At 45.0% G+C, this 25792-nt stretch overlaps 1 protein-coding gene across 7 annotated transcripts in view; it reads left to right on the forward strand.

Annotated features, from left to right (window-relative positions):
* Positions 1–25411, forward strand: part of LOC127573531 (receptor tyrosine-protein kinase erbB-4-like) — an 843473-nt gene extending 818062 nt beyond the window's left edge. For 5 of the 7 annotated variants that reach the window (XM_052021850.1, XM_052021885.1, XM_052021877.1 and 2 more), the window contains 3 exons: positions 4877–5165; positions 8492–8581; positions 13931–25411. In XM_052021850.1, the coding sequence (XP_051877810.1) occupies positions 4877–5165; positions 8492–8581; positions 13931–14367 (816 nt within the window). In that variant the 3' untranslated portion in view covers positions 14368–25411. The remainder of the gene's footprint in view (positions 1–4876; positions 5166–8491; positions 8582–13930) is intronic. The other 2 variants (XM_052021859.1, XM_052021895.1) reach the window with 1 other exon arrangement.
* Positions 25412–25792: the final 381 nt, after the last annotated feature.

Raw genomic sequence — 25792 nt, forward strand, 5'->3', positions numbered from 1 at the left:
GGTTTCGGGCTCGTTAAGAGTGAGGGGGAGGTGGTAACTGGAGTCTGGGATTGAGATGGTTCGTGGATCATGGACTGAGCATCACAGAACAGAGGCCAGGGTCTTGGATCATGGCCTGAGGCATCATGAATTGCAGGCAGGGGATCATAAAGAAGAGCCAGGGAGGTCATCAAACACAGCCTGGAGTTCATGGGTGGGAGTCTAGGGCTCATGAACCATTGCCGAGGGGTGGGGATATAGATTGGAGCGTAGGGGTCATGGATTTGAATCCTAGGAGTCGAGGGAGCATCAGGAGATTGATGGATGAAAGGGGATCGGAGATCAATCAGCAAGGTCACAGTTGTGGTTTGTGAATTGAGAGGGGTAGGGTCAGAACAGTGGGGAGGCGTGTAGGAGGTCATGTGAGTAACTAGGCTGAAGGGAACTCAGATGTCAGTCCCAGGCATCTGCTCAGGGCAACTGCATTTAAATTACACTGGTAATGCCTCAGCCAAGAGACCATCCCAGTGATGGGGGAACCATGTGAACTGATCTACCCAGCAACAAGAAGTGATGTCAATAGGTGCACAGAAAACACCTGAACTGATGACGAAGGTCATATCAGATTTCCACCATGATGCAGTTTGAGCTCAAAACCTTTCTAATCAACTCTCGCACTCTGCATCTAAGTTTGCAGATCTGAGCGCAACAAATGTGAGGTCAGTTCAGGGTGCCAGGAAATAATTATAATGCAAAATATATTCTGAGGGATGAGATTCCCAATGAAAATGGAACATTGCCATTTAAAACTGCTGGAGACTTGTTAATTCAAAGAAGATGGCTCCGTAGGTTAATGTGCAAGATAGCAGTCCTGCTGTATCAGAATGAAAGCGGAATTAAACCCTCCACCAGAATCACCCAATCCCCTCTGTTGCACTCTCCTTGCCTCTAACTCCTTCCACATACATGTGACGATAATAAACCAACTACCAACTGCCACTGGAATTTCCAAAGCACTTAAAAACCTGCTGCCAAGGAGCTGGCTTTTCCAGCCTGTGTTTTTGTGAATTATACCAAGATAGATGCAAAATTGCATCGTGAGTATTGAGCTAACAAGCTGGGCATGGAGGGGAATGACCAGTGGCTAAGCAGGACACACTGGTAACCCTTAGTACCTAAGATTCTATTCCAGTAGCACCTGGCTACAGATGGGTAATATGTTTGAGCCCAGGAAATTAGCTGGAATCGTAATTTTAAGAAGTAACAGGGTTGGACCATCCAACAACAGAAGGGAAAGGATTAATGTTGACAATTGTTGGTCTTGCTGTCTTTCTATGCTGTGTGTCTGTTAGTGTGAAGCACAGCACACATGTCTGGGTTGTTTTTATCCTCACTGGACAGACCACCAGATTACAACATCCAGATCAGTGGATTAATGATCTAAGCAGAAGCCTTCATGAGTGACAACTTGTTGGAGCAGGTTACTAAGCAACTGTCCATCCAGTTGGATGAGGAATAGAACATTGATAAAAGTATACGGGTCTCCCAGCCCATTAGAAGCAGCTAATAGAAGTGTATCTGAAATCCCACTGAGGCAAGACAGAGTTACGAATGTGTTCAGCAGATCACTTGGTGAAATAGTTTTTCTTTACTTAAAGAGCTTTTCCTTACAAGCACTGAGCACCATCTATAATAAATATTTCAAGCATCACACTCAGTGTAGGGTTGTGCCATTACCAGTACACAGTACAGCCTAATCAGATTAGCCAGTGTTCAATGTACAAATAAAACAAAGTATTTCTTTCTTACAGCAGCAATGACTTCAAAAGTACTTTGAGGTGTACTTTGGGAGATTTTGAAATTATGACAGGTGCTCTCTCAATGAAATACATACCAAAAAGCTGCAGTTGTTGGAAATTTGAAACGAAAACAGAAGACACTGGAAAACCTCAGTAGGTCAGACTTTTATGTACATCAACTGTTTCTCTTTCCACAGACGTGGCCTGACCTCCTGAGTTTTTCCAGCATTTTCTGTTTTTGTATCTATAAATGGATGGTACCTTTCTCTTTGAAGGACTTCCCAGTCACACTCCTAATCACTGAAACACCTCCTGTTTTCTGTCAACTATTTTTCTCTCTATTCCTTCCACCCCTTAATCCTCAAACACCACCACTGAAGCTATTATCTCCTCCCTAGCAAGTGCTTTCATGGCTTGTGACAGAGACCCTGTGATCTCTGTCTTGGAGGCTGACACCAAAACACCCTTCAAGAGGGTGAACCCTCCCAAGGCATCAGGCCCCAACGGTGTACCTGGCAGGGTACTGAAAATTTGTGCTGACCAACTGGCTGGAGTGTTCAAGGATATCTTCAACCTCTCACTGCTGCGGTCTGAGGTTCCCACCTGCTTCAAAAGGGCATCAATCATACTGGTGCCCAAGAAGAGCAGGGTGAGCTGCCACAACGACTATCTACTGTGATGAAGTGCTTTGAGAGGTTGGCTAGAATTATCTCCTGCCTGAGCAATTTGCCTACTGCCACAGCAAGTCTACAGCGAACACAATCTCACTGGATCTCCACTTGGTTTTGGAGCACCTAGACAACAGGATATGTCAGGCAGCTGTTTATTGATTTCAGCTCGGCATTCAACACCATCATCCCCTCAGTACTATTCAACAAGCTTCAACAAGCTTCAACAAGCTGGGCCTCTGTACCTCCCTCTGCAACTGAATCCTCGACTTCCTTATTGGGAGACCCCAGTCAGTGCGGATTGGTGGTAACATCTCCTCCTCTCTGGCAATCAACACAGGCGCACGTCAAGGATGCCTGCTTAGCCCACTGCTCTACTCTTTCTACACTCATGAATGTGTGGTTAGGCACAGCTCAAATGCCATCCATAAATTCACCGATGACACCACTGTTGTTGGCAGAATCTCAGATGGTGATGAAGAGGTGTTCAGGAGTGAAATAGATCAGCTGGTTGAATGGTGTCACAACAACAACCTCACACTCAACGTCAGCAAGACCAAGGAATTGATTATGGACTTCAGGCAGGGGAGGTAGTGAGAACACACACCAGTATTCATTGAGGAGTCAGCAGTGGAAAGGGTGAGCAGCTTCAAGTTCCTGTGCGTCAACATCTCAGAGGATCGATCTTTGGCCCAACACATTGATGCAATCACAAAGAAGGCATGCCAGCGGCTCTACTTCATTAGGAGTTTGAGGAGATTTGTTATGTCACCAAAGACTCTTGAAAATTTCTATACATGTACAGTGCAGAGCATCCTGATTACGCTAGGTGGTATGGAGGCTCCAATGTGCAGGATGGAAAGAGGCTGCAGAAGGTTGACTCAGCCAGCTCCATCAGGGGCACAACCCTCCCTGCCATCGAGGACATCTTCAACAGGCAATGCCTCAAGAAGGCGCCATCCATCATTAAGGATTCTCACCATCCAGAACATGCCCTTTTCTCGTTACTACCATCGGGGAGGAGGTACAGGAGCCTGAAGACCCACACTCAACATTTCAGGAACAGCTTCTTCCCTTCCGCCATCAGATTTCTGAATGGTCCATGAACCCATGAACACGACCTCATTATTCCTCTTTTGCACTATTTATTTATTTCTGCAACTTATAGTAATTTTTATGTCTTGCACTGTACTGCTGCTGCAAAACAACAGATTTCGCAACATATTTCAGTGATAATAAACCTGATTCTGATTCACCTGTCTAAATCTGAGTGTCTTCCCACTGTAACAGGCCATTCAGCCTCTCAAATCTGCTCCACCATTCAATAAGATCATGGCTGATCTAATGGTCATACATCAAGACCAATACAGTACACAACATTTAATCTGGCATCCTGGTCAAAACTGTACTGTTGGAGTGCAGTGTTTCAGAAACATGGAAGTAAGGTCCTGTGTGCCTGGGAGAAGACATTAGGAAAGTAACACAAACCTCTGCAGCCTTTACTCTCTGCAGTGGCTGGAGAGAGTGGAGGAAAGACAAATGTGGGTATGTTTGTGTGTGAGACAGTATGTCTGTGGGTGGGTGGGGGGGTGTCTGTGAGAATGTGCATGTGTTTCAGTGTGTGAGTGAGTGTTTATATATGTTGGGTGTGTGTGTATAAGTGTATTGGTGTGTGGCACCTCCTGCCCCATCTGTTCCCTCACTGGCCTCCTCAGCCACTTTAGAACCTGGATAATGAGGGCACAGCCCAGAGGATATGTGTTGTAATGGGACGCTGAGGGCACGGTGTTTATGTGTGTTATCTGTGTGTGTGTGTGTGTGTGTGTGTGTGTGTGTGTGTGTGTGTGTGTGTGTGTGTGTGTTTGTGTGTGTGTGTGTGTGTCTGTGTGTGTGTGTGTGTGTGTGTGTGCGCGCGCGTGTGTGTGTGCATTCATGTGTATGTATTTGTATCTGAAGTGTATGATTGAATGCATATGTGTGTATGTGTGTGAGTATATATATGAATTAGTGAGTGTGTGTGTGTGTGAGAGAGGGAGAGACTGTGTGTGAGAGACTGTGTGTGTGTGAGAGAGAGAGAGACTGTGTGTGTGTGTGTGTGTGTGTGTGTGTGTGTGTGTGTGTGAGAGATAGAGGGAGGAAACATCAAAGGGCAGGGTCTGGTGGTCTTTGAATATTTTGAAGACTGAGGTCGGTACTTGATCAGCAAGGGGATGAAAGATTTACTGGGCAGACTGGAATGAATTGAGGTTACAGTCAGATTATCCATTGAATGTGGAGCAGGGTCAAGGGGTGGAGAGGCCAACTGTTGCTCCTTATCCGTATGTTGGTCATTGAATGACTGAACTGGCTGCTCTTTGTGTGTGGTGTTTTGCCGTGTCACAGACGCTATTTAAATGCAAGTTGCTTATTCAATTTCTCTCTGTGTGACAGCAGGGCCAGTTTGTGTACCGTGATGGGATCTTCGGGCCAGAGGAAGGGCTGCCCCCCAGCTGCTCTGGGCCTGCCCCACTGGAGGAACAGGGTGCAGCCTCGCCATTGGAGGTGTTCGATGACATGTGCTGTAATGGCACGTTGAGGAAGCAGGCTTCCCGTCAACGGGAAGACAGCAGCACCCAGCGGTACAGCGCTGACCCCACCGTCTTCCTGTCAGAGCGTGGACAGAGGGGTGAGCTGGACGAGGACGGCTACATGACCCCCATCCAGGACAAAAAGACCACAGGTAGGTTCTGCAGTGTGGGAGAGAGCATGGGCTGCTCAGGCAGAAAGTACTGCGGAGGTTAGGGCTTCACAGGCAAATTATGGAGGGAGAGCAGGACTCACACCAGAACTTAGCAAACAGGTTCTTCATGGATATGGAAAACAAGACTTACACCCAAAACTGTGGTTACCTGTCCCAGTAAAAGCAGTTATTTCTGCAGGAAACTGCAGAGAGTGAAGGACAGTTACCTGGCAGTTACTGTATATGCATAAAATCAATGACTGACAGTCACAGGGCTGATTGACAGGGGATCAAATCAAGTTGAGTTTTTTTGTCATGTGTAGAAGTACGGTGAGGTACAGGTACAATGAACAAGTTGCTTGCAGCAGCATCACAAGCACGTAGATTCAGACAACACACAGAACATAAATTATACAAGACAATGAAGAAAAAGATATTAGTGCAAAAGCACAATTAGGGACAAGTCCACGGTAGTGCAAGAGGTTGTCCGTAGTGTTCTATTGCTGAGGCAGAATTAGATTTGCTCAGGTCGGTTCAAGAACCTGATGGCTGTAGGAAAGTAGCTGTTCCTGAACCTGGTGGTGTGGGACTTCAGGCTTTTGTAACTCCTGCCCAACGATAGCAGCGAGAAGAGGGGATGACCCGGACGGTTCAGATCCTTGATGACAGATGCCGCCTTCTTGAGGCAGTACCTCCTGTAGATGCTGTCACTGGCGGGGAGGGTTGTGCCTGTGATGGACCGGGCTGTGTCCACTACTCTCTGCTGCTCTTCCCTTCTCCATTCTGGCCAGGAATAGTGATACCATTTATGAATCAGCCACATTACCTGGCCATTCTCCCATTGCTACCTGCGGACTTTGGAGTGCATAGAGTTGGGGCTGCACTTCCTAGATTGACTACGCTTTGAAAATACTTAACTGGGTATAAAGTGCACTTGGACTGTCTGTGATTGCCCCTAGACTTGGTCTGCCCTATCTTCAGCTGTAGTTACCGCGTAACCATTACCCTTCACACTGGGCAGTGCAAACACACAAGACAAGTAACATTACTGAGGTAGGAGGTGGCAGATCTGATCAACACATCCTGAACTGGAAATCACCCTATCTCCTGCTTCTCCTATGACACACTATTGCAGAGTTTCTGCAGAGTGGTGAGCAGAACAAGGAATCTGAGTTCACCCACACAGTAAGCCATTTGGCCCATTGTTCCCATAGTTCTTAGAAAGAGCTGTTCCTGTGGTCTCCTTCTCCCCGTGAATCGCTGCGGGATTCCCTCCTGCCTGGCTGTGTCCATGGCCCCTTCTGTCAGCAACTTGCCAAGTGGAACAACTCCTCCTTAGCTCAGCCTGCGACCACTTGGAAAGGCAGTGACAGATCCATGCCCTACCCCATCAAGCTGGTAGCCACAAAACACACGACGATTTCTCTGGATAGGTTCCCCTCTGAACACCTGCTGGCATGTTCCCCCACACAGCACTGTCCTTGTATTCCTCACCAAGTCCCTGATCCCCTCAGCCATTACTGCTGGATTTGCTGCAGAGTTCCTGAAAATACTCCCCAGGCCAGGCTTGATGTGGACACAAGAACAGGAAGGCCATTTGGACTCTCATGTCCTTCCTGAGGTTCAGTTAGAATCTGACCTAACACAGCACAGGAACAGGCCCTTCAGCCCATGATGTTGTGTTGAACTAATTAAGCTAACGATACCTAATCCCTTCTGCCTGCACATGGTTCATATTCTCTAATTTCTGCACATTCATGTGCCTATCTAAAAACCTCTTGAATGCCTCTATCGTATCTGCTTCCACCACCACCCCTGGCTGCACATTCTAGACATCCACTGCTCTCTGTGTGAAAAATTTGCCCTGCACATTTCCTTTGAACTTTCCCCCTTTCACCTTAAATGCATGCCCTCTAGTATTAGACATTTTGCCCGTGAGAGAAAGATACTGGCTATCTGTGCCCTGACTGACTTCTGTTCCAGTTTTTGGGTTATTCCCATGTATCACAATCCTCTCACTGAAGGAGAACTGCTGGTGGCAGTCTAGCCCAGCACCTCCTTTGAACCCTTCAAGTAGTAGCCTGGTATCGTTCTGAGATACACGACCTCAGCTGGTGGACACAGAGCTGAACTGGCAGAAAACTTTAATACACAGCAACAGGAGTATTATACTGGTCAGGGCAGTAAAATGCACTGGAGGGGTTTCAAAAGTTGAACTACCAGTGCAAAGGCTGTAAGTGTGAGATATTTGGGCAATAGGTTTGTGTTGGGGGTGGGGGAATGGGGAGGGTCATGGGACACCCAGCACTGTTCCTTCATTGAATTTACATATAGCGCGCTTCCACATTCACACTGTTTACCATCTCACCAACTGAGAGAGGACTTTCCCTCTGTATATACTCTCAGCAGCACGCACTGAGTGGGGCACCTTCTCTCATGTGTCCACAATCTCACTAGCACACACACTGAGTGGGAGTTTCTACCCACTTTATTCATGTTAATGCCATATCTGTACTGGCAGTGGGGAAATCTTGCCTTCCATGAAATTAGTTTTGTGCTGCTCCTGAGTTGAGGTCTGGGAATTATTACTTAAATTGATGAGATGACCACATCTTGCAGCAATTGTTGCCAAGTTCTGGATTTGGGAACCGGAGAATGAACATTTAGAACTTTGTGCAGCTTTAAGTCAACAAACTCACTTAGTTTCTTTCTCCCTGACCTGCCAGGTTCTCAATTATTTGCCTGTGACTTTACCTTTCCCTTGTTCAGTGCAGGTATGATAAGGGGGCAACAAGCCAATCATAGTTTGTTAAGTGGTTCCACTGTGGAAGAGGGGGTGACGTTACCTTGAAAAGAGTCCAGTCTCTGTCTGCTGATCAGTCTTTGTGATCATCTGATGGTGATGGAGCCCAATCCCGGTCCCCGGAATTCCTTCCCTGAACCTCACTGCCTCTCCCACTCCTCTTCTGCTAAAATGCTCAGTAAAATTCATCTGCTTGGTGGCCTGTTTTATGAGCCCCTCTCTGGCTCAATGTCAAACTGTGTCTGTAAACCTCTCGTGAAGCACCTTGGTGATTGCTATTAATATTTGAATATTTCTATGCAAGAGGTTTAGGGAGAGTAACTCAGAATCAGAATCAGGTTTATTATTACTGTCCAATATGATGGGAAATTTGTTGTTTTGCAGCAACAGCAAAGACATAAAAATCTATAAATTACAAAGTAAATAAATAGTGCAAATAAAAGGAACAGTCTATTTATTTAGCGAGTTAGTCACAGTGAGCAGCAAGGACACTGCATCCTTAACATTTTTATCCTTCTCCCAGCGGCTTGTGAGCGAGCAGGATCTACCCAGGAGGACCGAACACTGGCAAGGCCATCCAAGGCAGATGCCAAGGCCAAGCTATCTCGTGCAGGTTAGTAAGATTCTCTGAAAACTTTGACATTGTAACTTGCCATGTCTGTTCATCTTTTTGTATTGGGAGCCAACATTGACTGGCCAAATAGCTTCTTTCTGTTATTCCACAATTCTATCCTAGCCTGCCCAACCTCTCGCTATAATTAATAAGTTATACATAACTTTGTGAAGTAACTTTGAAGTAACTCCAGTCTGTTCATTGTCATGTCTATGGCCCAGAGTGATCTAGGGGTTCAGATCCAGGAAAGCCACATAAAATACAAAGCATTAGCCTTCCGTGCTAGAATTCAAAAGGAAATGATGTTGGATGTTTGCAGAAACCTGTTGAAACCACACCCTCATTACTGTACATAGTCATAGAGTCATGCAGCATGGAAACAGGCCCTTCGGCAGAACTGGTCCATGCCGACCAAGATGCCCATCAATGCTGGTCCCATTTGCCCATGTTTGACTCATATCCCTCTAAATCTTTCCTATCCCTCATCCCTGTACTTATCCAAATGCCTTTTAAATGTTGGTACTGTACCCACCTCAATCACTTCTTTTGTCAGCTCGTTCCATGTACACACCACTCTCTGCATGAAGACGTTGCCCCTCAGGGTCCCTTTCAAATCTCTCCCCTTTCACCTTAACCTTTGCCCTCTGGTCCTCGATTCCCTTTCCTTGGGAAAAAGAATGTGTGCATTCACCCAGTCTATGCCCTTCATGATTTTAAACACCTCTATAAGGTTACTCAGTCTCCTATGTTCCAAGGAATAAAGTCCCAGCCTGCCCAACTCTTTCTATAAGTCAGGCCCTCGAGTCCTGGCAATATTCTCATAAATCCTTTGCACTCTTTCCAGGTTAGTGACGTCTTTCCTATAACAGGGTGACCAAAACTGTACACAGTACACCAGGTTTTAAGGAGTGGACAGTCAGAGATTTTTTCCCAGGGCGACAATGGCTAACACGAAGGGACATAATTTTAAGGTGATTGGAGGAAGGTATAAGGGGGATGTGGTGGGTGCATGAAACGCACTGCCAGCAGAGGTTGTGGGGGCAGATACATTAGGGACATTTAAGAGACTCTTAGATAGACACATGAATGATAGAAAAATAGGGGGCTATGTGGGAGGGAAGGGTCAGATAGATCTTAGAGCAGGATAAAATGTCAGCACAATATTGTGGGCCGAAGGGCCTGTACTGTGCAGCAGTGTTCTATGTTATCTATGAATAGGGAATGAGAGGAAGTTACAAGAGGGATTTCCAGTGGTGAGGGTGGAACTGAGGATCTACCTGGCAGAGGAGGTGGAACAGGCTGGGAAACCTCTCACCAGGAGAAAACTGAGGTCTTTAAAGTCACGCTCTCTCTGAACCACCCGCAACCACAACCCCCCCCCCGGCAAGGATGTCCCAAACTTACGCCAATCCACTGTAAATTTGTAAAGAACTGAGGGACAGCTCCTGGCACATCCGTCACTCTGCTTCACCAGTGGGCTATAGGTGAAGAGTGCCCAAGTCTGCAGGTTTTCCCCAGCAATGCACTGCAAAATCCACTTCTGTGACCCTGTGCTGAGCTGACCAGGCGAAGAAGCAAGAGCCCCCATTCACTCGAATTGGGATTTCCCCCCATCCCAGAGACAGAGAGGAGAAAGGGAAATTCAGAATGTGAGACCTACCTATCAGGGAAAGGTGAGTGGACAGGGAGGAGGGCTGAGGGGTGGGGTCTTTAAAACGAATAAGAATTTTGATCGAGTGGATATAGGGAGAATCTTTTCAATTTGGAGAACAGAGCTGGAGTAACCAAGAATTCAAGTGAACAGTCTTTACCCAAAGAGCGAAGAGAAAGACAAACACGCGAGGGAGAAGGGGTCAGATTGACGGAGTTGGATGCAGCCAGCAGGAAGAAGCTCGATCGGGACATAAATGCCCAGCTGGTCCGAATGGTCTGTTTCTGTGCTGCCCATCCGACATAATCCTTTGTGAAGTTCAAGTTCAAGTTTATTGTCGTAGGCGTACATACACGGGATAAATGCCATGAAAATTAGCTTTCTGCAGCAACAGCACAGTACATTACAAATCGAGGACAAGCATAAGTTAACATAAACTTAATATAAATTATACATAACTAACATGTGTGCAAAATAGACAACAAAATAAACATAACATCAGTTCAAGTTGAGAAGGAGACCTTTTTACTTATTTTAATGCATTTAATAATTTTGCCTATTTGTTATTATCCATTGAAATAATTTTTCCTTTTGTAGTTATTTAGTACATGTCAATGGTTTATGAATGTCTGAGCTACAGATATGTTTAAAGATCCGGTACACACCTCCCAGGTGCTGGCAGGAGTTAAGCTCCAGCTTGGCCCCCTGTCAAGAGCTTTCAGGGTCTCTCTAATAGTTTCTAATAGGACTTATTGCACCTGGCCTCCAGATCGGGTATGGGTCAACCCGTCCAGCTCTCTGTCCCAGGCACAGGCAGAGGATACTAGGGGTGCTGAGGTTGAATCCAGCTCAATGTCACTTCAAAAGGAGAGGGTATCTTCACCACTGGAGGAGCCCTGCGCCTTGTCACCAATGAACAAGAGTTTCAGGGGACTCTATGCTGCTCAGAGTGTGGTATTGGTATTGGTTTATTATTGTCACTTGTACTGAGGTACAGTGAAAAGCTTGTCTTACAAACCAATCGTACAGGTCAATTCATTACACAGTGCAGTTACATTGAGTTAGTACAGAGTGCATTGATGTAGTACAGGTAAAAACAATAACAGTACAGAGTAAAGTGTCACAGCTACAGAGAAAGTGCAGTGCAATAAGGTGCAAGGTCACAATAAGGTAGATCGTGAGGTTATAGTCCATCTCATTGTATAAGGAAACCATTCAATAGTCTTATTACAGTGGGGTAGAAGCTGTCCTTAAGTCTGGTGGTATGTGCCTTCAGGCTCCTGTATCTCTTACCTGATGGAAGAGGAGAGAAGAGAGAATGTCCCGGGTGGGTGGGGTCTTTGATTATGTTGGCTGCTTCACCAAGACAGCGAGAGGTAAAGACAGAGTCCAAGGAGAGGAGGTTGGTGTCCGTAATGCACTGGGCTGTGTCCACAACTCTCTGCAGTTTCTTGCGGTCTTGGGCAGAGCAGTTGCCATATCAAGCTGTGATACATCCAGATAGGATGCTTTCTATGGTGCATCTGTAAAAGTTGGTGAGAGTCAAAGGGGAAAAACATGTTGAGTGGTTGAGACAAATAGTGCAGAAACTATTATGAGTGGGGAAAGATTTGGTGACAGTGGAAGGTGTGTGGAGGCCCTAGCAGAGGCTTGTTGGATCTGAGTTGTCATTCCCTTCATGAGCCCACTGTCTAGTCCCAGAAGATCAGAAGCTTCCTGGTTTAACTCCAGAAAGTTCAAAGATGTGGTTTCCTCTCCTACCACAAGTTCCACGCCTGCTTCTCCCTGGTGTCATGATGAGACTGAGCCAGGCAGTCAGCAGTCTTGGTGTTGTATTTGACTCCAGTGTGACATTCAGCCTCGGCACTGCCCAGTACATCACCACTAGTCAACTGCTGGCACCTCCATCCCTGCTCTGGTTACCAATTCCGGTGCTCTTCTGCCACTCTCACCTTTAACAGAACCAGTGGCCCAAAGCTCTGCTGCCTCTGTCCCAACTCACACCATGTCTGCCCATCCATTACTCCTGGGGGTCACTGGTCACCAATGCATAAAATCCGTGTCATTGTTTGCAGGCCCGACCCTCTCTCACTCCGTACTATCTTCCAGTCCCTTCAGATTGTGGTGACTCCCTGCCAATCACTGCATTTCTCATGCCTGCTACCGTGCGCAGCTCCAGACTTAATTGCTGCCTCCACTGATGCCCCAGGCTGCAGCGACCACCTGTGGCCCCACGGCTCCCACGTTCCTGCCGGCCTTCGTGACTCAACCATTCTGCAGGGACATGTCTGGCAACTAGGCCTCAGGCGGTGGAGACTGAGGATCCACCCCCAACCACTCTGATACCCTCCTGTGCCTGTCAAAGGCCTAATCTTCCATATATATATCAATTAAAAAAACAATTAAAAAGTAAGATGTTAATTTAAATTCACATTCAACTGGATGAAAAACACTATGACGCTGGAGGAACTTAGCAGGCCAGGTAGCATCCGTGGAGAAAAGCAGGCAGTCAACATTTCAGGTCAGGACCCTTCTTCAGGACTGAAGATAGAAGAAGGGTCCTGACCCGAAACATTGACCGCCTGCTTTTCTCCACGGATGCTGCCTGGCCTGCTGAGTTCCTCCAGCATCATCGTGTTTTTCATCTAGATTCCAGCATCTGCAGTCCTTTGTTTCTTTCACATTCAACCTAATTGAATAAATCAAAAACAATAACATAAATTAAAATTAGAACAGAATGAACCACTCACCTTTACTTGCCATTCTAGTGAAGGTCAGTGACTCCATTCAGATGAAGGGGGCCATGCTGGTGTCCCAGTTACAGCTGTTGTATAGCAATTGTTATACTCGGTTCTCTAGATGTCCCACTTACAGCCGTTGTGAAGTGTGTGTCCAAGCCTCAGCTGAATACAGCCTGGGGCGCTCCCGAACTCAGAGCCGATGGAAAAGCCAGTCGGCCGCGTTATCTCATTTTGTGAATGACGTGCCGGCACCAATGGCTTTGCCAGTGTTTAGTGCCCATCCCTGATTGCCCTTGAGAAGGTGGAGGTGAGCCCCCTTCTTGAATCACTGCAGTCCTTCTGGCGAAGATGTTCCCGTAATGCTGTTGGGGAGGGAGTTCCAGGATTAGACCCAGTGATGACGAAGGAATGGTGATTTATTTCCACACCAGGATGGTGTGTGACTTGGAGGGGAACTTACAGGTGGTGACACTCCCCTGTGCCTGCTGCTCTTGTTCTACTTGATGGCAGAAGTCACAGGTTTGGGATGTGCTGTCAGAGTAGCCTGGGCGAGTATCTGCAATGCATTCTGTAGAGTCATAGAGTCACACAGCATGGAAAACAGGCCCTTCGGCCCAACTGATCCATGCCAACTGTGTGGCCCAGCGAGCTAGTCCCATCTCCCTGCATTTGGCCTCTAAACCTCTCCTATCCATGTACCTAAATAGATAACGTGGCCACCTTAACCACTATTTCTGGCAACTCATGTAGATGGTTCTTGCTGCTTCGGGCGGTGAATGGGGTGTCACTCAAGCGAGCTGCTTTGTCCTGGATGGTGATGAGCCTTGAGAGAGTTGTTGGAGCTACACTCATCCACACAACTCATTGGCCCTTTGGGATTTGAAAGGTGTTAAGGGACTGTGAGTCTTTCTTTTCCTCTGTTGCAAAGGTGTAACGGTTTCATTGATCACTTCACAGAGTTCTTGAACCAAGTGGAGGAGAACCCATTCGTGACTCTTCGGAAAAATGGTGACGTCCATGCCCTGGATAACCCAGAGTACCACAACGTCCCAGAGGGACCACAGACCACGGAGGATGAGTACGTGAATGAACCCCTCTATCTCAACACATTTGTCAATGTGGTTGAGAACCCAGAGTACCTACAGGACAAGATTGCCATATCAGAAAATGTTGACAAGGCCTTTGATAACCCTGACTACTGGAATCACAGTTACCTGTCCAAAGGTACCATGCACAATCCCGAGTACCTGCAGGAGTATGGCACAAAGTTTTTTTACAAGCAGAATGGACGCATCAAACCCATCGTAGCAGAGAACCCCGAGTATCTTTCAGAGTTCTCACTAAAGCCAGGGACTGTACTGCCTTCGTATGGACAGCGTAATACGGTGGTGTAACCTTCACACCTCCTGAGACTCCAGCTTCACTGGACCTCCTTATCAAACCACAAACTGGTATCCTCAATGATGACTGGAAGGACAATGTCTGAGGTCAAAGTACTGGCAAACTTTGTCTGAACTGAAGGAGAGTTGGATTGCTAGAATTCAGCCCTAATCCAATTCGATCTTTCTAACTGGCACCCGTTACAAAGCAATATGGTTACAAACAGAAAAAAAATGAAGGATTGCTGTGGAAGTACCAAAAATGTAGATCTTTGGGATTGACTTCTCCTACGGACCTTTGGCAAAACAGTTTCAAGGTTACGGTTAAGGAACAGAGTGCAATAGGCTGTCAATGGGGGATGGGGAAGAGGGTGGGTGTGGGGTGCAACATTGAGGGTTGATTCTCAAAGAAAGCTTGTCCAATTAAACGTAGCCCTCTAATTAGAACAAAGATCCACAAACCCAGCTGTCCTGTAACACTAAGGTACAAATCTTTTTTCTTTGGGTCACACTAGCATCTCAATATCTGGTACATGTTGGATCCTCTGAACTGGTATCCAGGTATAAAACGTCTATGGAACAGGCACCCAGCATAGGGAACTTTTCCAACAGTGGACCTTGGTGCAGATGAGGTGAAATCCTATGAGCCTGCCAAAATAAGTCTGGGTGCAGGAATTAACTGGATGGGCCTCACCTGGGCTGGTGGACCTGTAGCAAGCACATCTTGTTGATTGACCCTTTACCACCCCTATAGATGCCAACTATTTAACTGAACACTATGGCAAGCTTCATTTTGAAGGTGGCTTTATTATGTAGCAGACCTCTCAATTCTTTTTTGTACTTAAATATAGTTAATAACGGATAATTTTTGAAACATTGGGAAGTAAGCCGTTCTTAATTCTTAATGATAGATTGAGAGAACAGTTTTGTAATTGAAAAATTAATGGAAGGGGTTCGTTTTGTCTTTGATAAGCACACATCAGCACTGCCAATCGTGTTTGTTACTAAAGTTGATATTGTAAATGTCATGATTATGCTGCTTTTAATAGGCCTCATCCAACATTGCTTTACTTTCACTGGCACACAAGGCGTGAGTTCATTCAGGCATTAATGGGGTCACCAGAGCAACACCTATTTAATTGTCTTTTTTTGCTCAGTGGGACTGGAGTTTAGGGGCGGGCTGAATCCTGTCAGAGAGGTGTTAGCCAGAGGTCCAATCTGACCAATCTGCAATGTGCTTGCATTCAGTCAGATGACAAACCAGGCCAGTTTGGAGCACAGTTGACACACACTGGCTGACTCAGGCAATTGCACCTCCAAGGTTCCTCAACATCACCCAGGCTTACACTATATATCTTTGCAGAAAGACAGTGAAGGAATGTGAGCGAACTCAGCTAATCAGCCCATTTATATCTCTATCTGGAAATGATAAAGTGCTGGTATCTCAAGGTGTCCTTCCCTGCAGTGTTAGGATAGCCGCTCGCTCTTTAGGAAAGCCACAAGGTTAATCGGAAATTACATGAATGATTACTGCTTGGCTGTATAGCATTGCTCTCCGGAAACACTACATTACAAGTTTTCCCAAAGGCTGTGCTGCAGAAGTGTTGAACATGGAAAGGAACACAACGTCTATTTACAATCTAGGTCAGTCAATTCCATCAACAATTCATAGTTAAGTACTTCAAAGAATTCTCTTTTTCCTTTTTTTGATGCTAACTTTTGAGATTCAATTTTTTGTCCTTTGGCCTAGATGCCTTATTTAACCTGAAGTCGAATGTTTTGATCGAAACATAATCATTAAAACGCATCGCAGCCTTCACCAGGAGTTAAGCCGGGGATACTCAAAGTTCGAAAAATCCCTTCCTTGAGGAGATTGCTGTAACTGGATGGGTTTGTTTCGAGGGATGGTGAGCAATAAGGGCAGCTGAGTGTATTGTGCCTGATTTGCCCTTGGACGCCAGTGACCTTGTGTGAGATTTGATGAAGTATAACTGGTAAAAAGACAGCAAAATGGTGAGGGTAGAAACTCAAAACTGGAGTCATCTCTGTGTTGAACAATCCTGTAAGTCCCATCTGACAGTGAAAGACAGCAACAAACAATCTGCTGAAGTAACTCAGTGGTTCGAACAGCATCTGTGGGAGGAAAGGAATTGTCGACACTTTGAGTCGAAACCCTGCATCAGGACTCACAGATGCTGATCGACCTGCTGAGTTCCTCCAGCAGATTGTGTGTTGCTCCAGATTCCAGCATCTGCAGCCTCCTGTGTCTCCTCTGACGGTGAAAGACTTTGCGTATACACCTCGTTCTGAATATGAGCTACAAGACCTCTAACAGTGTGAGGACCTCCCGAATGAATTTACAAAATTGGGCTGAAGTTAAAAGTTAGCGCCACAGCATTTCACGCATTGCTAAATGTTGGATTCTCATGGCAAACCATATGTAGCCACATCACTGTTGTGCTGACTGTTGGGAAGGTGGACAAACCTTAAAGATCTTTCCCATTGGCAGTTATAGAGATGTGGAAAATTCCACAGCAAGGAGACTACCAACCTCCAGCATGTGTGTGACCTGCCCCCATCTCAATCCAATGCCCCAGTCAAATCCCACACTATGAATGGCCCTTGCTTCTGTGAGGTATGGTTCGAACGATAACAGATATGGTAGCATCTTCTACTGAGGCACATAAAATGGAAATGATGTAGTCAAGAAGGGTACTCATAGTAATGAAAAATAAGTCTGGCCAAATTTAGAAGTTAAACATCAATGTCATACTGGGAACCCTTTAATTCACTTCTCTTTGCTGATTTGCTGTGGGGTTTGGTCCTTGCTTTTTGAGTCTGATAAAAAAAAGTTACACCTTTATGCATTAATTTATTTTGGTAACCGTGACAACGTCTACTGCACACGCGGTGACATCATTAGGTGTACGGCTGCAGCAGGGAAAATGTCACCTGCATTAGGATGAATCCACAGCCAGGCTAATGTCCCGATGTGCACTAATTGACACAGAATTGATCGCTAACGTGTTCTGACCTGGAGAAAGCTGTACATTATGCGAACATGGGCAAATGAATCCATGAGTTTTCTGTCACACATTTTAAGTGGCATTTCTTGTCACAGTATAAATCATGAGCTATAAAATTACTGTCAGCAATCTGCATTGAGGATAAGTACAAAAGGATGTGTTGCATCTTTTTTATGCAACCATAAGCACAGAGGCACGTGATAGAAACATGTCATTGAGAAACTGACAGCAATAATATTATTTTTGGATGATTCTGCAATTATAACCTGACCTGGGGATGTCGAATACTAACCCTGACTGTCTCTGAGGTTTGGAAAACTTTGCAGATTTATGGGAAGGGAGCTGATTGCAGTGAGGTTCATTGGATAGGACTTTCAAAGAGTTAGTGCAGACATAATGGGTTAAATGGCCTCCTGTGTGGTGTAAAGAAGTGACCGTTAATTAAGTGCACCAGTAAAATACAGGGAACTATTGTGTCAAGTCTTTCTTTGCTCTCTATTTACACACAAACAGACAAAGTAGTAGACCACTTGGCCCCTTGAGCCTGCTACCCCATTCCATAAAGTGATAGCTGATCTTACTGTAACCTCCATTCTCATCCACCCAATATGTCACCTCTTAAGCCACTTGTCAGCTTCCTCAGAAGCCCCATTTACCACAAATAACACCTTTCCTCACCCTCAGTGTGTTGGAACACAGATACATTGGAAACAGCAGTAGGAGTAGGCCATTCAGCCCTTCATACCTGCTCTGCCATTCAATACGATCATCGATGATCCTCTATCCCAATACCATATTCCTTTTCTCTCCCCTTTACCCATTTGTGGCTGCAAGTTTTCTCACTTATACTCAGCGACTTGGCCTCCACAACCCTCTGTGGCAGAGAATTTCACAAATTCGTCATTTCTCCTCATCTCAGTCCTGGGACTGTAAACCTTCTCCCTCCCCCCCTCCCCCACCCCCAACCCCAACCAGGGAGACGGTCTTCCCAGCACCCAGCCTGTTGGGGTGTTTGTATGAGACACAGACCCCGCTTCATCTTCCAGTCCAGCCTTCCTTTTGCAGGACCCCACTACAGTGGTTTGTCACAGAAACAGGTCCTTCGGCCCACCACGTCCATGCTGACCTTCTGTGCCTTGCCTATTTGCACCAAAGTCTTTCTACCATCACAGCTAATAAAAAGAGTCCCTCTTTGGACAATCATGTCACCCGTCCTACCGATCTTCTGTTTCAACCTGGCGGTGTCCTTTGGGATAGGCCTTTCACACCTGGGTATCTCAGTGGTCAGAGAAACCTCTGTATGGGAGAGACAGAGATGTTACTGCAACCTTGCATTCCTCCCGCATTAACCTGGTGGAGGTGGGGGGTGGGGGGGTGGTGAGTACCCTGATGTGCACCTGATGCGCAGCATGATCAGTGTACCTTCCGATTTTGAGTGCTATTTCCTAGGGTTGGGGAAATCAAGAACTAGAGAGCATAGGTTCAAGTTGAGAGGGGAGAGATTTAATAGGAACCTGAGGGGTATCCTTGGGTGTTAGAGAGAGCCTGAGAGCTCTTGACAGGAGGTCATGCTGGGGCTTCTGCCAGGGCCTAGGAGGTGTGCACTGCATCTTTAAATGTATCCGAAGCTGGATCTCGGGGGACTGAGTTATGGAGAGAGGCTGAGCAGGTTGGGGCTTTATTGGAGCGTAGGAGAATGAAGGGTGATCTTATAGAGGTGTATAAAATTATGAGGGGCATAGATAGGGTGAATGCCTATTGTTTTTTTTCCCAGAGTTGGGGAATCCAGAACTAGAGGGCACAGGTTTAAGGTGAGAGGGGAGAGATTTAATAGGAACCTGAGGGGCCACTTTTTCACCCAGTGGGTGGTCAGTATATGGAATGAGCTGCCAGAGGTTGAGGCAGATGCATTAACAACATTTAAGGACACTTGAACAGGTACATGAATAGGAAAGATTTAGAGGGATCTGGGCCAAACACAGCGAATGGGACTAGTTTAGATGGGAATCTTGGTCAGCATGGACCAGTTGGGCCGAAAGGCCCATTTCTGTGCTGTGTGACTCTACGGCATTCCCCTCCAACAACCCCAATCAAAATTCCATCGGCGTCTGTTCACCAAAGTACAATCTGACTTCGCTGATCTTTGAGCTCCAACCTCAAAGAATTGAAAATTTCCTGGAACTATCAATAATCAGTCATCCTGCCTGGAGTTCGGAAATGTTTTGACAGCTTGACCTTAGCTTATGTACCATTTAGCCTGACTATACTCTGGGTACTCAGATTCAGTTTATGAGAGGCACATTTAATTCCAGGGAGGAATGTCATTGATGTATAGAGAAGAGTTTGTGAGCACTGTTCATGTGAGCAGCTTGGCCTTTCAGATAATCACTGCTTTCAACATTCTGATGCCTGGATGAAAGTCTAGCCAAGAGATCATTCTATTGAGGTCTCCATAACCATATATGATTCATCCCACTGTGAGTCACCATGAAGGATCCTTGGGATGTGATAAGCTGTGATCAGAATGCAAAATATTAATTTCCTTCTTACATTTTCAATGTCAGCAATATTGTATAGGCGTTAATTGTACTTGTCAATCAGAACCAGACAACTGGACGGACAAGTGACTTGCGTGACAGATGTGGTGGTGATCAACCCATCCACTACACATCGATCCCGAGCAGGCAGGCAGGAGGACTTGGAAAAGCTGACGGTGTCCTTCCCAATGTAAGCAGGTCCAAGTCCAATCATGTCAGCTGTCTGCATCTGCCTGAATTAAACAACTGGTTAAAAACTTCCTCTTGTGTTAACAAACAATCCTCTGGAGGAACAGCAGGTCAAGCAGCATCTTTGAGGGAGAAAGGAAATGTTGAAACTTCATGTCGAAACCCTGTATCAAGATAAAGGGCCCTGCATCAAAGGATGCCAACTTTGAAGAAGTTTTCAGACCGAAACGTTGACAATTCCTTACCCCCAAAGATGCTACTCAACCCACTGAATTTCTCCAGCAGATTGGTTGTGTTCCTGATTCCAGCATCTGTCGTCTCTTGTATGTCCCTCTTCTGTAAATGGTTGCAGTTAATATTCAGGTTCACAGGAGGAAGGGGTTATGTGAAGATCCTTGGGTCATATTTTCATAATGAGAGCTAACTGCTGTTTGTTCTCCACTTGAGGTTAAGGTGGCCCCTAACTCCCAGGAGATTTCAAACTCCTGTTAGCAGGGCAACATTAAAGTTATTGACTTTTGAAAGTATTTGTGTGGTTGTGTGCAGTGGTTTTTAGACAGCAGTTGATATGTACTCATTACGAGGACAGGCATGTTCGTTGGGGTGGGTCAAAGAATCATCTCAAGGAAAGAGAGAGAGGGATGGTTCATGTGGCATGATCCAGAGTTTAGAGCTTTGCCTTCTGAAGGCACAGCTGCCAATGGAAGGGCGGTTGATGGTGGAGGTATGAAAGAGGCCGGAATTGGAGGAAAGCAGAGATCTCAGAGCTTGTAAGACTTCAGCAAGTGGGACATGAAGCCTGAAAAGTACTGAAGTCAAGAATGGGGCTTCAAAATCTGAAGCATTTGTTTGTGAATGGCACCAGTACGTAGATTAATAAGCAGCCCAATATCTTGGAATGCTGTAGGCAGGGGATTTTACCTGGGGCGGATTCTCATAAGACAACTTAGGACAAGGCTTTAGGTAATTAACCAGCATCAGACAACTTCACCAGGAAAGCATTGTACCAAGCATATCCTTTCATCATGATCTGTGCAAAGGAAGCTATATGTTTACTTTCAACTGCTGGTGATTGCACATCAACTTTAATGGAGTGCATCTGGAATACAGAGAACCTTTGCAAGAATTTATTCAGTGTATTGAAACTGATGACGTGTCTTTACATGGAAGCCTGGTGCAGCCTGTACTGTTGTAGAAAGAAGGTCTTTCTGCTCATATTTAAAATGGATACTATCCAAAATGATAGCAATGTTGACAAGCAGTGTGATTGGCTGCAGGCACTCAGTCAGTCTGCTGCTCTGCTGTAACCGGAAGTTAAACTTGTGAAGTGTGGATCTTGATAGTTGTCTGACTTCTGTCCATTTGTGGAAGGGTAAAATGTCTTCAGACCATCCCTGTTGGCAATGGTCTTGGGGTTATTGTCACAGCCTGGATGAGCCAGTCATTTATATTAATTCAAGGCTGTGGATGTCACAAGTAATACAGCATTTATTGCCCATCCTGAAGGCAGTTAAGGGTTAACTAAATGGTGGGTCTGGAGTCACATATAGATCAAACAAGCTGGGGACAGCAGATTCCCTGCTCTGGATTGCGTGAGGGAACTGGATGGGGGTTTTCAACAATCTGTTGTTTTGCGGGTAGTTTTACCTAGAGTACTTTAATCCTAGATTGATTAAAGTACTGGAATTTAAATTCCCCAACTGTGATGGTGGGTTTCAAACTTATGTCTCTGGATCATTGGCCCAGAACACCAACTGGTAAGTTGGTAAATAGGTTTATTATTGTCACATGTACTGAGGTACGGTGAAAAACTTCGTTTTGCATGCCATCTATGCAGGTTATTTCATCACATCAGTACATTGAGGTAGTCCAAGGGAAAACAACAACAGAATGCAGAATAAAGTGTTACAGTTACAGAGAAAGTGCAGTGCAGGCAAACAATAATGTGCAAGGGCCTTGACAAGGTAGATTATGAGGTCACAATTAACCACTGCACCACGATGTGGCAGGGAGGTTATGTGTCTGTAGTCCTGGTGGCGACAGGGTTAGTTCTGTCCTCTCACAGCTCCAGAAACCTGGGTTCCATCCTGACCTTCAGTGCTGTCAGTGTGGAGTTTGCACGTTCTCTGTTGACTGTCTGGGTTTCCCCTGGGTGTTCCAGTTTCCTCCCACATCCCAAAGATGGGCAGGGAGGTTAGTTGGCTGCTAGAAATTAGCCACAATCAAAGGGAAGTTTCTGGGCATGTACTACAGAATAAGTTGCAGGGCCACAGGGAAATAGGAGGGGGAATGGGACTGATGGGATTGATCCCTGGATCTAATGGGCTGAATGGCCTCCTTATGTTTTGTAGTAAATAATTAACTTCTGCTGTGCCCCTCTTGAACTGCTGGTGAGATGTTAGAGTAGTACCAACCATTGGAATAGTCCAGAAGTTGTAGGGCCATGGAAGGAGTGATTGCAATGACAGGAAGTTGACCAGTGCACCAAAAATAATCCTTCCTATTCCCTGTTCAATGAAGCAACTGGTTTATTGACATCATGGAGACTTCAGCCAGCCAAATGAACATCAAGAAAAGTTGACATCCTCACCCAGACTTGCTGCCACAGCTACGTGTCCTTCCTTAGTACTTGTCTTCAGCGCTGCTTGTCACCCCTCCTCACCTGGATCCACCTGTCGCCTGCCAGCTGTAGCTCCACCCCTTCCCCTCACCTTTTATACTGTCCATCTCCCTTCTATCATTCGGTCCAGATGAAGGGACTTGACCCAAAATGTTGACTGTCCATTTCCCTGCCTGACAGTGCAAACAACGTCTCTCTGTAGAATTGTCTGAATCAGTGATGGGGACTTTAATCCCAGAAAAGAAAGCCCTGCGGAGAATGAAAATCCCACCAAACCATTTCCCAGTGGGAACTAAGCCACACAGAAATAGGTGCAAAATTTCTCTACCACAGGTTACTTGATTTTCAATACAGTGTTGTTTTATTATTGGAGTTGTCTAAATAAATTTTAAGCCCGGAGCGATTGCCAGATCCTGACTTTCATTACAGCATCCAGTTACTGTTTTAAGAGGCTTAGAATTGTTACAAACACGTTAAATCTCGATGGAATTTTGATTATCTTGGAGCTTGATTTTCACTCCTATAGATGAGTCCCACTACCTAACTTTTTGTTAGGTGGTTCCTCAGTAGTCTAATGGTTGCATTGGGTGACATGTACTTTAAATACCAATGGCTCATAATCAGATTTATTATCACTGAGTTAGATGACTTAGGCAGCAGTACAGTGCAAAGACATAAAATTACTATAAATTACAAAATTAAATAAATAGTGCAAAATAAAGGAATAATGAGGTAGTGTTCAGAGGTTTATGGACAGTTCAAAAATCTGATGGTGGAGGGGAAGAAGCTGTTTCTGAATCATTGAATGTAGGTCTTCAGGCTCCTGTACCTCCTCCCCAATGGTAATAACAAGAAGAGGGCCTGTCCCGGATGGACAATTCCACAAAACTGTTCTGTTTAAATAATTTGTGAATTCTCTTATTTTAATGCACACATCTCTTTGTTTAAAGTGCATACACTGGAAATTTATTATTAAGATACCCATCCATATTTTAACACTCTGAATGCTTAAACTCTCACTATCCCTTGATTGATGTTCAGGCCTGCCTCTTCCTTTGGGACAAGGGGAGACCAGGAGCTATGGCCTCATGTTGGCCCTTGTTGATTCAGTTTCTTCTGTCTCCAGGCTCTTTGCCTTCCTGTTTAAATATTGTCTGTGGATGACAACTCTCTTTGGTGTTGGGACTGGTGCTTAGTCCCAAAGGTGGATTGGTCGGTGTGGCTTGCAGGTAAATAATAATTAAAACCTTAAACCAGTCTCCAATCAAGGTCACTTGGAGTTATAATAGAGGCACTTTATCAATGAGACTGGCTGTTGGGTGGTAAACATGCCAAAGGAGTTTTGAAGGCAAGCATTTCCATCCAAAAATTCTTTGTCATCCACCACCCTCACCCCCTCCACCTCAACTTTCATGTTCTCCTCAAAGCTCCAATCCAGTCCAAACCTTCTAAGAAGACGATTGGGTAAGTCCCCCATGAACCACATGGAGACCACATTACTGTAAGTGACCAGATTGCTTTTGTGCACATGTATCCATTATATAACTAACCTTAGGTCGCTGCAATTGCTGGAGAAATAATCCTGCTGTAATCAAGAGAATTTGCTGTAGTTTTGATCGTGTGTTCTGTTTGTTGTAATGCACAGAGACTTGGTTTAAAGCCATTCTGTCTGCTGTAAATCCTGCCCTAACTCCTAACCTATTAATTCTCAGTCCATGAAGCATTTCCCAACAGGATGAAGTGACTAACAATCACCAATCTGGTCTGCAGTACTTGTCCTTTGAGGTGATCACCTTCTGCATTGGCGCTGGTGTATATACAAGTAACTCAAGGTAGTTTGAATGAAAAATTCCAAAGACAAAATATATTTTTGGAATGGCCACAGCATTGTAAAAAAAAGCACTATAGGTACCCTGCGTAAAAAGGTGGTGTTTTCTTTTGATGAAGTCACCATTTGTTCCCTCGGCCTTTGTTGTGCTGCAGGATAAAGAGTTGACTAATGAAACTCTGAGCAAATATTGATACTGAATTCACTGCATTACATGGAAAATGTGAATAGTATTTTTTATAGATTGTTTAAGAAATGGCTAGATGCATTTGTAAATAAGGGAGACTCTTGCTTTTAATTTGTGGAATTGTTTTATTTGAGGCATACTTGTCCCTTTAGGGTTGTTTTGTATATATATGTATTTGGACTGTGGCGTTTTTTTTAAATTCACAGGATTGTAGAACTGCTGATGATTATGTGTTCAGCACTAGTTAATGTGGTGTTTTAACTTTTGCGCTTGGCTTTAGCTATAGGAAGCCTTAGCTCTGTGTCTGGTGTCTGATTAATTAGCTTTTGGAAACTCAGCTTAAAACAAATAATTGTATTACTCACCTTCACAGAACCAATAACTAACTTTGAAGCTATAATTCTCTTCAGTCTCTAGTTTAGCTTCTTAAGCTCTTTATTTTCAAATGGCAATGTTCATTCCTGCCCTTTGTCTTTTCTGTGCTCATTAGCAGTGCAAACCTGCCTCCTAATTTTTATTTGAGTGTTTAAGTAGAATGATGCTATAAAACTGGTTATATTGCAGCAACCTACAGATCAGCCATCATCTATGCTGTACAATTTGAAGACTTCTTCGTTTTTGTTACATGAATCTGTCAAAAATATATTTTTAATTTAATATAAACAGACTTAAATAAACTGTGAACCATGCTGTCTGTGATGTTCTTACAATAATGAAACCGTTATAACAGGTCAAAGATCAAAGCTAGTGTTGAGATTGTGTGAGCACCCAGTATTCTGCTTGATCACATAGGAAGGGGAACAGTTAATTGCAACCATGAATCTGAAACAAAAATAAGGTCAGGATGATAATTTATGAGCAATTTCAGGCTGTACCTAAATAATACTCTCTGAGCTTTAAGATCACAACACAAGTGTCCAAGAAAATTTTGCTCCTAGTTAAAAAATGTCCAGCAGTTAAGATTATCCCTTTCTTCAATTGAGGTAATAGCTCCCTACAGAGCTGAATCAATGGGGGCTTGGTTATAGTTGGGCCTAACTTCATTGGCAGAAC

The sequence above is a fragment of the Pristis pectinata genome, chromosome 1, assembly GCF_009764475.1.
Source record: "Pristis pectinata isolate sPriPec2 chromosome 1, sPriPec2.1.pri, whole genome shotgun sequence".
Classification (NCBI taxonomy): domain Eukaryota; kingdom Metazoa; phylum Chordata; class Chondrichthyes; order Rhinopristiformes; family Pristidae; genus Pristis; species Pristis pectinata.